Genomic DNA, 16,007 nt, shown 5'->3' with positions numbered 1-16,007 from the left:
TTTAGTATTTCTCTAATATTATATGTGCTGCCGACACTATCCTTCGATCAATTTATAACATGTGAGGGCACAGCTTCTTATTGGTTCTTAACAAAAGCGTCACTTCACTCTCTCTCCTTTTCTTACCGACACACAGAGAAACACATTGATTTGTGGCGGCTGTTGATTTTTTTATCGCCGTCTCATCTGTTCAAGAAGTTTTCTGGTGAAATTTTCTGAAAGCGTTTTCAAATTTATTCATTTATTTTTCTCTCTCCAGTACTGAATTCCAAGTGATCAATTTGTTCAGTTTCTCACCCGACCATGGAAACCAGCTCATATTTTTCAAAACCCTTTTCTGGGTACCCAAGAATTTGATGAAAGTTTTAATCTTTCGTGAAATTCCACTCAATTTCTGTGTTTCTTTTCACTTGTGTTTCCAAATTTGTGGTGGAATTTTTTGGCACAAAACTTTGACTTGTAAGTTTGTAATTCAAATCCTGCGTAGTTATTACTAATCAGGCAATGATGCATTCAACAAAATCTGAGTCTGATGTCACAAGCTTAGCTGCATCATCACCATCAAGGTCCCCAAAGGCACCTGTGTATTATGTGCAGAGCCCTTCAAGGGACTCACACGATGGGGACAAGTCCTCGTCAATGCATGCCACTCCAATGTACAACAACAGCCCCATGGAGTCACCCTCACACCCCTCTTTCGGCCGCCACTCGAGGAACTCCTCCGCGAGCCGATTCTCTGGGATTTTCAGGTCATCCTCCGGTAGAAAAGGCGGTAGGAAGCCGAGGAATGACAAGGGGTGGCCGGAATGTAAGGTGATTATGGAGGAAGGGGGTTATGATGACTTCAACGACAAGTCGCTTTCGCGGCGTGTGCAGGTCTTGATTGCTCTTCTTAGCTTTGTGTTGTTGTTCACTGTCTTCTGCTTGATCATATGGGGTGCAAGCAGGCCTTACAAACCAGAAGTTGTAGTTAAGGTAAGCCAATTTTTGAACTAGTGTAATATTTTGTTCAAGATGCCCATAATATTTATTACACAAAAAAAAAAAAAAAAAAAATTGATGCTGAATTTTGTCTAAGTTGTTATTGTGATGATGTATAATGTGTTTCGTTTTGCCATAGTTAGTTTGTAATTTGGAAAAACCGAAAAGGGTGTCTGGGGTTCTTCAATTCAAGGAATGTAGCAGGAAAAATGGGAACTATGCAGTTTCAATAGGATGAAATTGTTTCGATCTAACGGAGGACTTGTGATTCTTGCAGAGTTTGGATATCAGTAACTTCTACATTGGTGAGGGTTCAGACTTCAGTGGAGTTCCAACAAAGCTGGTGACGGTGAATGGCTCATTAAGACTCAGTGTACGCAACTCTGCTTCAATTTTCGGCATTCATGTTACCTCCTCACCTATCGGTCTCCTCTATTCAGAGATTGCGGTAGCAATTGGTCAGGTTGGATTCGCTATTCCATGACTACAATTTTAATCTCTAAGAAAATTTATGAATGTATAGGGTAAACTGTGCTATTTCGGTTTCTGTGCTCTCACATGTTGGTGCTTCGAGTTTCAAATTTTCATATGTGCGCCTGGGTTTTTTTGCCGCTTACCATTCGAGTTCCATTGACAATTTTCGGACGAAGTAATTTACTGTACAAGGACATAATGTTGCCGAACTATGAACGTTCGGTCTTGACTCTTGATTCATATAGTCTAGCAACTTACAAAATTTTCTGGATTTTGTTATCGCAGTTGAAGAAATATTATCAGCCAAGAAAGAGCCTCCGAACTATATCAGTAAACTTGCAAGGAACCAAGGTTCCTCTATACGGGGCTGGATCAAGTTTGACGTACTCAAAGACTGGTGCATTGGTTCCAATTCCGTTGACCTTAAAATTTGAAATCCGGTCTCGAGCGTACGTGGTAGGGAAGCTAGTGAAAACGAAGCGTCGAAGGCGAATCTCTTGTCCTTTGGTTTTGGATCCCACTGTCACCAAACCCATCAAGTTCAACAAGACTTCATGCGCTTATGACTGATGATCCCCTTCTGTGAATGCTTGTGAAAATCGAGTACAGAATTTACTGCAATTTGAGTTTACTTTTTGGCCAGGGACTGCTAACCGAGTTGAGTTGTTCATTCCACATATGACATCCTTTTTCAAGAAATAAAAAATAAACATTTTTTTGGCCAGCGTAAACTCTTTACTGTAATAATTCCAGTAACTGGTGGTTTTTTTTTTTTTTTTTTTTTTTTTTTTTTTTTGTTTTTAACTCCAAATTCATGTCACTGATTTAGTTATGATTTTCTGTAAAATAAATGTAAATAGGTTTGTTTGAAATTGTGGAATGCATGTTGTATGTATGTTTTTAAAGACGGAGATTTGGACGAGCAGAACAATGTTTGGAGTGGTTGTACGTAGTCAACTTGAAATATGTATCTATTGAAAGCTATGTGAATAGACAACCCATCAAGTCGTTCTCCTAAAATACCGTTCTCTTTTTTTTCTTCACTAATTCTCTCACTGCACTATTTGTTGAAATATCTCACATCGGTCGTATCTTTGAGAAAAGAAGAGTTTTAATATCCTAACTTCAATCCAATTAATATCGAAACCTTTTGTGATAAAACTGCACACTTGTCAGACTGGGCAGATGGTAATTATCGAGTCGGTTTTGTTGAAGTGGGATCCTCGGCCCGTCGACCTGGAAAATTCAACAAGTATCTCTCTCTCTATCAATTTTTGTTTTATGGTACTACATGTTAGAATACAAAGAAATCTTCATCATATATGTTCTTGATATAGAGAGAGAAATCTGAGAGAATAGCAATTTAGAGAGAGAAAGGAATTATATCTTGTATGTATTGAATTGAATGAATGAAATGAGTTACAACAGTTGCATATATATATATATATATATAGACAAGGCTATCTTAGTCACTAAGTAAGCTAACTACTAATAACAAACTTAACTACTTAGCAACCTAATCTACGTACACTTGTCAACATCTGAAGCTTCTAATGCATCTTTACATCCCCCCGCAATCTCATGCTTGGATGAACCAAGCATTAGATTGGAACAATGAGACTGAAACAAAGGTGCAGCAAGACCCTTGGTCTGTTCTTTGGAGGACACATGACAAACATTCAAATCTCCGCGAACCACCCTTTCTCTGACAAAATGATAATCTATTTCAATGTGCTTCACTCGAGAATGAAACACTGGATTCGAAGACAAAGCAATTGCTAAAATATTATCACAGTAAATCACTGGTGCAGTGAACACAGAAACATGAAGATCACACAATCATTGTCTAATCCAGGCCAGTTCTGCAGCTGTAATAGCTAATGCTCTATATTCTGTCTCAGTTGAAGATCTTGACACGGTGTGTTGCTTCTTGGAAGCCCAAGATATTGGACTTGAACCAAAATATACAATATGATCAGAAGTTGAGCTACGATCATTAGGATCACCCGCCTAATTTGCATCACTGTATGCTTGCAGATGTGGTTTTCCAGGTTTGAAACTCAGACCATAGTCCATTGTTCCACTGAGGTATCTAAGAATTCTCTTAACTGCAACAACATGAGAATTCATGGGATTATGCATAAATTGGCAGCATTGATTTACTAAAAAGGCTATGTCTGGCCTTGTAAAAGTCACATATTGCAAAGCCCCAACAATGCTTCTGTATTGCTCTGGACTGTGATATGGAGTGCCATCATCTTTAAGAAGTCGATGATATAGTAAACAAGGAATAGGACATGGCTTGGAATCTTGCAAATCAACTTTGTTTAACAGATCCTTGATGTATTGAGACTGAGAGACAAACAAGCCACCAGAGTGATAAGTAATTTGCAACCCCAGAGAGTAACTCAACTTGCCTATATCCTTCATTTCAAACTCTTTGCTTAATTCCACAATAACATCATCAATCATTGTAGAGGAGCTGCCTGTAAGAATAATATCGTCCACATAGAGTAACAACACAACTGTACCAGTAGCAGTATGTTTAACAAATAATGATGGATGTGCAAAAAAGGACTTAAAACCCAAACCAGGCAAGTAGCTTGTAAATTTTCCATTCCAAGCGCTAGAAACTTATTTCAATTCATACAATGACTTATTTAGCTTACACACATACTGAGAAGAATGAATAGCACTCTGAAATCATGGAGGTTGGGCCATATACACTTCTTCAGTTAACTCACCATGTAGAAATGCATTCTTGACATCTAATTGTCTCAATGACCAATTGAATTGTGCTGCCAAAGCAAGAATCAACCTCATAGTGGTAGGTTTAACTACAAGACTGAAAGTCTCACTATAATAAATACCTTCATGTTGATTATATCCTTTTGCAACTAAGCGGGCTTTGTATCGAGCTATAGAACCATCATAGTGTGTTTTAATCCTATATACCCATTTACAGCCAACCAAATTCTTCCCAGAGGGTAAAGGAACTAGATTCCAAGTGTTCTGTGCATGAAAGGCATCTATCTCTTCTTGCATAGCTGCTTGCCACTTAGGATGTTTACTAGCAGATTTGTATGAAGTGGGTTCAATAGCATTTGCAGATGATTGAACAGTTGTTGTGAACACTTTCCTTTTTGAGATTCCACTTTTGAACCAAGTTTGCATGAGATGCAAACTAACTGAGGGAATGGGAAGAACAACAGATAGATTTTCTGTTTGAAAATCTAGATCAACAGGGATTTGAGACTATGTAGAACTCTGAGATGCTGGCTCATAAGATGGATTATGGTTAAAGGAGTCCAAAGATTCTGAGGCAGTAAAAGGAAGGTGTTGCAAAGACTATGTGGCTCTAGTGGTTATGGAATTCAAAGACTCTGACTGTAGGGGATAAAGCAAGTGAATAAGATGGGTGAGAAGGAATGACTATGTTTTGGGAAGTGACTAATGGTGGTACTGATTGTGGTATATGGACAGATGCTTGTGGTAGAGATGAAATGTTATGAGATTGAGTGGATAAGTGCAAAGAATTTGAAAATGGAAAATCAAATTCATCAAATAACACATGTCTGGAAACCATGATTTTTCCAGTAAGTGGATTAAGACACAAATAACCTTTGTAATGGCCTGCATATCCTATAAACACACACTGAGTTGTTTTGGGTTGTAACTTAGTGGTATTATAGGGTTTCAAAAGAGAATAGTATGCGCAACCAAAAATTTTTAGATGAGAAATCTGAGGAGGCTGACCAAAGAGACATTTATATGGTGAAAACATATGCAATGTTTGACAGGGCATTCGATTAATAAGGTACACAGAAGCAACACAGGCATGAAACCAATATTTAGAGGGCATATAAGCATTTTGTAAAAGGGTAATAGCAGTTTCTAAAATGTGTCTATGCTTTCTTTCTGCAAGACCATTTTGCTCAGGAGTGTGAGGACATGATTTTTGGTGAACTATACCCTTGTTAAGCAAGAAATGTTTGAACTAATGACTGGAGTATTCACCTCCTCCATCACTTTGAAAGACTTTGATATGGGCAGAAAATTGAGTATTTAAAAAAATGATAGAAATGAACAAAGATATTGAACACTTCACTTTTATTTATCAATGGAAAGATCTAGGTAAACCTGGTACATTCATCCACAAAGGTAACATAATATCTGTAACCTTCAACTGAAATAGTAGATGAAGGTCCCCAAACATCACTATGTATCACCTCCAAGGGTTTTACATTTTTATTCGCAGGAAAAACAAAAGGAATCTTTGTAAATTTACCCTCTAAACATGATTTACAAACTAAAGACACATGAGAAACAGGCATAGGTATATTAGATTGTTTTAACATTGCGGATGTCACAATGTTGGAAGGATGTCTTAGCCTGTGGTGCCACAACGTTATTTTGACTTGTTGTCCAAGAAAACATGAGTGTGTTGAAGTGAATGCAGATGATTGTTGTGCTAGATTGATAAGATGTGGTGGAATGTAGAAGGGAATGGGATATAAGCCAGCTCTATACAGTCCCTAAAGAAGGATTCTCCTTGTGACCTTGTCCTGAATCCAATAAGAGAACTCATCACATATAAATCGACATTTGATATCCTTACAAAGTCTATAAATGGATAATAAATGTTGAGTTATATGAGGAACGTGCAGAATTTTCTTCAGTTCAAATTCATATTTAGGTGTCCTTAATGTACTAGAGCCAATATGGGAGATGTGCAAACCTGAACCACTAGTTGTAGTTACTGTATCTGTGCCAGAAAATGGAGTTGCAAGATGAAGGTTTGCCAAGTCAGAAGTCATGTAAGATGTTGCTCCTGTATCAGCTACCCAAAACTGGTCATGAGGTGTTGATGGTTGAAAAGTTGTATGCATGGCAGATAGATGAGGAAAGGGAGCCCTTCTTTGGTATAAGAAATCAGTTATATGCTAACATTGCAAGGCAGTATGTCCAAATTTCCAACAGATTTGACACTATGGCTTGGAAGATGGAATAGTGGAAGATAAATGTCTCTGGAAGCAATCAACAACAATGTGACCTTTTTTGTTGCAAATTTGGCAAGTTGGAATATCATAACCATGATCAAGATATGTAGAAACATATGGTTTTCCTGGACCAAGCATTCCTGCACTGGAGTTTGAAAAACCAGAATTGAGTCTGTTATTAGAATTGTAGGTGTTTCTGCCTTTTCCTCTCCCTTTGTAATTGGAACTATACCCTCAATTATGATTAGAATAACCACCATTATAAGTACCAGTGTTGGTTGATCCATTAAGAGTATAGTTCTGTGATTGAGATTGATTAGACCTTTCTCCCAACATCAGAGTCTTTCCCTTGCCTTTGTGCTCATTTGCCATCATCGTAGACACAAAGGTTTCACTCACATAATTATTTTCAACAACAGCTTCTTCTGCTAATAGCTGGCACCTGAAATCCTTGAGTCAAATGACATTATCTATCCCCCTTATAACAGTTCAAAAAGTATTATACTCAACAGGCAAGCCTTTAAGTGCCAAAATGTCAATATCATCATCTTTAAAAAGAACTCCTGCAACAGAGAGATGGTCCCTAACTTCCTTGATCCACTGAAGATATTGAGAGACTAAATTAGAACCTTTCTTTATATTCTGCAATTCAGTTTTCAACTGAAAAATACTGGCTTTTGTTACTGTGGATAACCTATCCTTCAAATTTGTCCACATATCATGAGAAGTGAGATAACCAATGATACAAGACATGGATGTGGGAGATATAGTAGCAATGATCAACTGCATGAGAGCACGATCATGCATTTTCCAAATCTGAAACTCCTCAGTTTTAACACCTTCAACATCCGAATCATCGTTAAACTGAGGAAGACATGGATGAATGCCAGCAACAAAGTCAAAGATTCCATGACTTTCAAGAAGTAACCGAATTTGATAGTTCCATACAAGATAATTTGTATCATCAAGCTTCACAATAACAGAATTAGAGACATTCGTAATGAGATTCATAATCGGAGACTGTACAATCTGTAATTGTGCAGCAGTCACCATATTTGCAGAGATAACTATGCAAGAATTCAAGAATTCGTGAACAAAATCATAGAATCACATAATTAAGGTTTTAGAAAGAGGAATCGTGCAAAATCACAAGGAATTCAACTTGCAGATATCTTGTAAACTGATATCAATGCAAACAGATCTTGTAAGGAGCAATTAATCGAACAATTGGTGTGCATAATCATGCATACACTTCACATAACAACTTCACATATACTTCTCAGAACCACTTCGCAGATACACAAACGCACAGAGTAATGGAGATAGAGAAAAGATTAGAAATTCACACCAGAAGAAATTGATCAGGAATGCGGAAGCAAAACTACAGCTCAAGATCGAGAAATCTTCATCCCCGGCGAGGATACTATGTCAAAGTACAAAGAAATCTTCATCATATGTGTTCTTGATATAGAGAGAGAAATATAAGAGAATAGCAGTTTAGAGAGAGAGAAAGGAATTATATCTTGTATGTATTGAATTGAATGAATGAAATGAGTTACAACAGCTGCATATACATATAGACAAGGCTATCTTAGTCACTAAGTAAGCTAACCACTAATAACGAACTTAACTACTTAGCAACCTAATCTACGTACACTTGTTAACATTTGAAGCTTCTAATGCATCTTTACATTACAGAGCCCAAAGGCCAACGCCAACTCGATCATGATGTATTCTACCGAAACCTCTTTTGTTCTTTCTAACGAAACCTCTTTTGTTCTTTCTTCCTTCACCTCAACTCAAACGTCACAAAACTCATCATCTTCGCTTATGGCAGCTGTTTCTTCTCTCCTCACTTCTTTCAATACTTCTCACCTATTCACCACTCTAATGGACCGCACAAATTTTTTGTGTTGGAACTTGGAAGTCACAATTCCAAGATGTTGTTGAGTTACATAACCTTAACCAAGTTGTCACCACTGCAACTAGCAATACCTCTAAAGAAATTACCTGATGGCACCATCAATCCGGCTTACTCAAAAGACAAACTTGTCTTTAAGTTGGGTCAAAGCTACTGCATCCCCGTCAATCAAGACTATTCTAATTCATTGCACATCTGCTTATAAAGCCTAGAATCTTTTGGAGAAGAGTCTGTCTCCTCTTTCAAGGACCCATGTCAGAACCTTGTGCGATCAGATTCGCACTCTCAAGGTACCTGAACAAGTTGTTTCTGTAGAAGTGCAACAACTACAATTTCCAATATTATATTTCTTGGTTCTTAGTGGCTACCATGACAATGAGTGTATCTGTGCATGTTCCTAAAAATGCAAATCTAATTTTGGTTGTGCTCTCTACCTTACTTATTATCATTAGATGAGTTTAAATTTTAAAATTTATATCCACTACATATATATCAAAATTCAAATTCATCTAAAGACAATAAATAAGATGGTGAACATCACATCATCACTACTTGAGAGTGATGAGAAAAAAATTCTCGAATTTATATGAACATAACTCAATGTATGCACAACCAACAATGATTATATATATGCATGATTTTTAAAAAATGCATATTAATGTTAATAAATAAGAATTTTAGACTCGACATGTTACACATCTCGGAAGTAAGAGTCATTTTATTCAAAAATATTATTCAAGCTACCTATTTGTATCATTTCTTCAATATAAATGAGACCCATATGCATTGACGAGTCCTAACCCTTTTAGAAAGATGGTACAAATGATAGTACAAATAGGTGGAATGACTAGCATTACTACAATTTATATACACACAAACACAGTTAATGAAATGATTACTGTGGTAATTCACAGGCCATTCATTGTGGATGGCCACCTATCCCACTACCAATTCACTGCTCATCCCACCACAACTTTGTCTAAAGCTTTGTCTATAAAATGGATGAGAAGAAGGATAGCAAATATACACAGATAGACATACGGCTAGTAGAGGAAGAAAGAATAGAGGAAGAATAGAGGAGATAATAGAAAGAGTTATCTTTGTAATCTTATTATTTCAGATTATAATGAAAGCACCACTGCTGCACCGAGGACGTACTCCAGTCACACTGACTGTAGAGGAACCTCGTAAATTTTGTCTTGTTTATTTATTTCACTACACACACCATTAGTTTTACAACACGTTATCAGCACGAGAAGCTCTTATGTCAGTGGAAAGCACAAAGCCACAAATCATGTTCACCTATGTTGACTGGAATCTCACAGATAAGAAAATCTTTTCATTTCATCATAAAATCTTCGTACTACTGATTTTCCTGAAGCAAATATATCTTGTTGTATGACTGTATATCATCCCTTGTAGAAGCAAAAGAGTACAGACTCAAAATTCGTAAAGAATCTGACAGCTATGTAAACAGCCTCGGAACTCCAACTTGCCGACCTCAGATTGAAATACTTTCTTCTTCAAAGTTGTTCGTCCGCCCAGTATCTACAACATATCAAATTTTTATAAAATTCCAACGATGCTATCATTGCAGATGCCTGAAATACCAAACCAGTTTCTAATTTTCGCATAAAATTGGACAAACACCTTATGAGTACCAAAACTCCATTTCGGTAGCTCAGATCAAAATTGTTTCTTCATGAAAGTTGTTCGGTATCCTCTTATCCATATCATACTAAAATTTGAACTAAATATAACGGTTTGATCTTCTCATAAGTTATAGACACTCTTGACTCCAAAACTTATGGGAACCGTTTCAAATTTTTCGAAACTGATAGGAGGAGGAACACCAATTGGAAATTAGTCTTACTATTATTTCCTGGATAACTAAAATGAATTCGAACTGTGAAATAATAATAAAAGTAAAAGAGATGAAATAAAAGAAAATGGCAGACCAAGAAAAAGAAAAAAGCAAAAGATAAGGACTTAATCATTGCATTTTTTGTTTTGGCATATTTATGTGCATGGTGTTGGTTTAAAGCCCTATCACAAGTTCTATTTATTTAAAGCAATTTATTTACCATGGTTCGAATTACCGTCTATTGCTTTAATTTATTCATTGTACTTTTTTTTTTGTTACGATGAATACATACTGGACCCGAAGTTCCTTGATCAGATAAGAACCTGAAGTTTCTTGATCATCATCACATAAAATGATTAGACCTGAAGTTCCATCATGCAAAAAGATCAGGAATGAAGTCATTGGATCCTCAAGATTGGACATGAAGTTTCTTGATAAGTACCTTAAGTTTGAAGAGCCGAAGTGCCACAACTTAATTGTAATAAAGGCCAAGAGAGTCCCAATTCATAGGCTATTAAATAAGGACCATAAGTTCCTTGATATATGATACATTTTGCTGGAGAGTTTACATCTCGAAGTTTTGATGATTATTGCATGTCATTGGACATTGATGTTGAAGACCATGTTCCTCATGTTCATACTCAAAAATGATTTAGTAGAAGAATTTATTAAGTGGATGAAATTGATTGCCCACACTATGCTCATGAAAATGAGATTGCAAGTTTTTCTACATGTGGACATACCATTATACATAATTCACTATTAAGTTTGGTTGAGACCAGTTACCAACCATCAATATTTCTCAGTACAACTCGTGTTTGGGCACCAGCCAAACATTACACATGTACGAGTTTTTTTATTATGTTATCTATGTGCCTATTGCACTGCCACAGTGTACTAAAAATGAGGCCTGAATGCAAACTGGAAATTTATGTTGAATTTGATTCACCATCTATCATTCAATATTTGGAACCCTTGACTGGGGATGTGTTTACCACGCAACTTGCAAACTAGGATTTTGATAAGACAGTTTTCCCGCCGTTAGGGGGAGAAAATAACATCATTCCAGAAGAATGATAAGAAAAGACCGTTCCAGAAAAACGAAGAAAATTTGTCTTATTTTGATTCATGAAGCAATCAATATAAAAACGAAGTGAGAATAATTGAATGATGCAACGATATGCAAATCAAATGTCAGATGCATTTAATGATGCAACAAAAGTAATAAAATCACATATACTTGTTGCAAATGTGCCTACATGAATTGATGTTCCTGTTGGACAAAATAATGTGGTAACAAATCTATTATACGCCTGAAGCATGGCAAACCTTTAGATTCAAAAGGTTCAGTACTTCGAAAGAAGAAGAATATGACACTACTGAACTATTGCATTCCCAAAGCATAACTGTTGCATGTCAGAAACATGACAGTCGTCGTATGGATACATGTCCCAAAAAGGACAATCCGCGGACATGGGAATGTTGATGTCTCATGCATGAAGCATGATAGACATATAGGTTCCAATGACTCAACTTCCGGAAGTGGAGATTAAAATCCCAGCTTTATAACGCTCTAGAAGAGGTTATGATCCACATTCTCTAAATTATGACTATCCTAGAAGAAATAATGTAATGCCCTTGAAGAGGCAATGGATATCCAAAGAAATGAAAAGCTTTTATGCATGTGCATGCACATAAGAATATGGGATCAATGATTGATGACAACCAATGGTAATTTTGGTTTTTACAAGTAGCTACTAAATTCATCAATGAGTTGTATTGATATTGAGTCATGTTCTTTTGTTCATCGACGAAAGGAAATATTATTTGCCAAAAATGGAGAAAGGCAATTCCATTACAATCTTGTAAGAACATGGAAAAACAGACTTATATATATATATATATATATGTGTGTGTGTGTGTATATAATACAAATAGCCAAAAGATGTTGAACCGAATAAGGTTACATATGGGCATTTGTAATACAATGAATTACACTACATGATATAACATAAGGTTACTAATTGAAACCTAAAATTATACTTGTTTGACCATATATTGGGCCTCAGTATTTGGGCTTCATTACTTAGCCCATGATTCATGTAAGAAGGGAGAAAACCCTTATTCTATAAAAGGGCTCCCTCGCACTCACTAGAGGGGAGAGGCAAACAGAATAGCAAAGAGAGCAAACACTGCCTCTACAGCCTCCATGTATATTCAACATTCATTTACATAGTGAAAGAGAATCAACACTAGTGTGGACGTAGCCTCAACTTGAGGTGAACCACGATATATCTTGTGTTATTTGCTTCCGTCTCTATTCATTTACATAATTATCCACACTAATGTCCAGAGCAACCTAGCGAAGGTCATAAACTTCACACTTTCTGTTGTACCAAAGTCCTCGCCGATTTTGTGCATCAACATTTGGCGCTGCCTGTGGGAAATCGACACGAAAAGCTATGTCGGTTCTCTTTCATTTTTTTTCATCAAACCACTTGTCTCTACCGTGGATCTGCAAAAAACCAAATTCCATAAATCCCAGAAAAACCCAAATCCCAGCCTCGTCATCTTCATGCAAATATCCGGCCATATTCAACTTCGGCAACTCAAACTCCGACACCGCCGGCTTGTCTGCAGTTTTCGGTGAGATGCAACCATATATTTAGTTTTGCAGGCCAGGGAATTGGATAAAATCAAAGTTTGCGGTTCGAAGAGTAATTCTATGCTTCTCAAACATAGGACCATTGAGGCAAAGGTAGCTGCCAAGAAAGCGAACGCATCGGGTTTGATCTTTGTGGCATCTTTGACAAGGCGGGTTGTCGTCGACATCATCCTCTCAGTCCATGTCAACCTTTAGCAGGGGACTAAAATCAAGCACTACCTTGCTCAATCTTCCACTTTTCGGTGAGATGCGTTTGCCCCACGGAGAGTCCTACTTCCACCGCCATGCCGGCTACCAGTCATTACTGCAGTTGACAGGCTCGCATTACCGTATCTTAGTGCATATCTTGATTACGTGGGAAACAACTTCACGTACGGAGCCAACTTTGCCACAACGGGCTCAACCATCCAGAGTGGGTATAGTCCCGTCTCCTTGGACGTTCAGCATAGCGAGTTCTGCAAGTTTCAATCAAGGTCCCAAACCGCTCATAGTCGAGGGTGAAACTTTAATCATTCATGGCATGATACAATCAGAGAAGTCAGGTCCTTATTCCACTATCTGGAAAAACTCACGAAGAAGATAAGAGCATCTTTATCTTCCTTTACAGCTTATTGTTTATTATTTTAATATTATGTTGACTAAAAACATATCACATCATATACATTTTATTATTTTAATCCATTAGACACATGGGTATCATTATTTAAATGATAAAGTGAAACTTTAATCATTCATGGCATGGTACAATCAAGTCCCTATTCCACTTTCTGAAAAAACCCAGGGAAAATCAGGAAGAAGATAAGCTTTCTTATAATAATTTTATTATTATCCCCCCTTTGATATTGTCGGCCATGCCTGAAAGAAACCCATCATTACGTTTTCCCAATATCATTGTCTATTAATATTTTATATTATTATTTAATGTTTATTACAAGACCACTTGTCTGACACACGACTTAGTCTTGCCAATTTTATTATAATTATTTTCATACATGACTACTGAGACATCCACCTAGAACCCTCATTATTCTTTACACCCAAACTACACCATTTACATTATTTAATGATTTTATCACATGATTATACTACAACACATAATGCCTTCTGATCAAACCATTTATTTTCATTATTTGAATGTTAGGGCACAGTACACAATACAGGGTTATGCACGTATATATATGTATAGTTATGCATGTATATATATGTGTGTATTATCCCTACATCCATCACGTTAAGATTATTATGCTAAGAATGCTTCCCAAATCCATAACTCGGATTTCACTAATCTTAGTCGCATCACACATGTTTAAATAGGCATTTATTTATGCAACCTTAAAGTGCTGCCTAGTGTCATATGATTGCCTTTAACCATGTCACTTATGCAACATGTGATTTACCACATAATTGAATAAATTATTTACTTATAGTAGGCACATAGTACAATATTTTACCTTGACAAACTTTGTCAATTTGATTTATTCATTATGCGTTCATACTTATACTGTCATTTATTGTCAGGAATTATTGAGCAACTAGCTCTATTGATCAACAGTGTCACTGATTAAAGAAGCCTACCAACCTATAGATCGATGAGCCACATTCTTATGGTGACAAAGATTTAGTCTGAATAGTAATCTCTTGTCTGACTGGACACCCACTTCCTCGGACACTCGCTCATTTGGACACCTATGTGCTTGGACACCCTCGAGCTTGGACACCCATTCGTTCGGGCACTTACGAGATTAGACACCGTCAAACTTGGACACCCTTGAGCTCGAACCTTGACTCACGGACCCAACTCAAAGACCTTACGTATGGCCCCGATTCAAAGACTCGACTTGTGGACCCGATTCGCAGATCCGACACATAGACCCAATATGCGAACCCGACAAGCGGACTCGAGTCATGTCAAGAGTTAACTCATAATGAGCTCACGCTGACGTCGAGTGCATACTCGCAATGAAGAACGCCACAAGCCGAGCCACCTCGTAACGAGCACTACCTCCAGCCGAGCAACCGCCTCACCGCAAGTATTGCTTCTAGCCGAGCAGCCTCGCAACGTGTGCTACTTCTAGCTGAGTATTGCTTTACGCTAAGCACTGTTTCATGTCGAGTACTAGTTCTAGACGACATCTAGTCACTTCGGCCCGCACATGGATTGAATTTGAAGTCTCCAGCCAAAAAACTCTCTTGACTGAAGACCTGGGGGACTCCTGTTGTACCATATATTGGGCCTCAGTATTTGGGCTTCATTACTTAGCCCATGATTCATGTAAAAAGGGAGAAAACCCTTATTCTATAAAAGGGCTCCCTCGCACTCACTAGAGGGGAAAGGCAAACAGCATAGCAAAGAGAGCAAACACTGCCTCTACAGCCTCCATGTATATTCAACATTCATTTACATAATGAAAGAGAATCAACACTAGTGTGGACGTAGCCTCAACTTGAGGTGAACCACGATACATCTTGTGTTATTTGCTTCCATGTCTTTATTCATTTACATAATTATCCACACTAATGACTAGAGCAACCTAGCGAAGGTCATAAACTTCACACTTTCTATTATACCAAAGTCCTCGCCGATTTTGTTTATCAACAATACTCTTATAAATAAGTTCATATGAATGGAGAATTATATACGAAGGGTTATGAGTCGCCCACATCATATCTCCATAAGTAAATCCCTCAAATATACATGGAAGCAAGTTGCTCTATATAAATTCCAAAGGAAAATGTATCATGAAGTGTAGAAAATCCCGGAAGGATTCAGATTGCTTGAAGAAAACCCTGGAAAGGTAAAACATAAAATATGTACTTAAATACCAATGGATGGTATAAATTCCCTTAGTGAGTACTATCATTATGATATTGTTGTAACATACTAAAATCTCTTGCAAGAGTCGGTAATATTAGATTTAGACTCCTGAAGAGTCTAGAAAGTTTATAAAGTGTTAAGAGAGATATTGTCTCGAACTACAGAATCGAACAATATACCAACACGAATCTTATCCATGATGTTTATAAAGAATCATATGGATTGAAGATTATGAGTTGAATACTCAAATTATTTAGACACTAAGAATGATCATTTATCTTCGTGAA

The 16,007-nt window shown here is 37.1% G+C and overlaps 1 protein-coding gene across 1 annotated transcript; it reads left to right on the top strand.

Annotated features, from left to right (window-relative positions):
* The first annotated feature begins 375 nt into the window (after positions 1-375).
* On the top strand, positions 376-2,174 carry LOC137740216 (uncharacterized). Its single transcript, XM_068480053.1, has 3 exons — positions 376-975; positions 1,259-1,444; positions 1,741-2,174. Exons 1-3 carry the CDS (start codon positions 505-507, stop codon positions 2,023-2,025), a joined length of 942 nt encoding a protein of 313 aa, XP_068336154.1. The 5' UTR covers positions 376-504; the 3' UTR covers positions 2,026-2,174.
* The last annotated feature ends 13,833 nt before the right edge of the window (positions 2,175-16,007 follow it).

Source organism: Pyrus communis, chromosome 7, assembly GCF_963583255.1.
Source record: "Pyrus communis chromosome 7, drPyrComm1.1, whole genome shotgun sequence".
NCBI lineage: Eukaryota > Viridiplantae > Streptophyta > Magnoliopsida > Rosales > Rosaceae > Pyrus > Pyrus communis.
The sequence above is the reverse complement of the archived record's forward strand: the minus strand, read 5'-3'. Positions and strand labels throughout refer to the sequence as shown.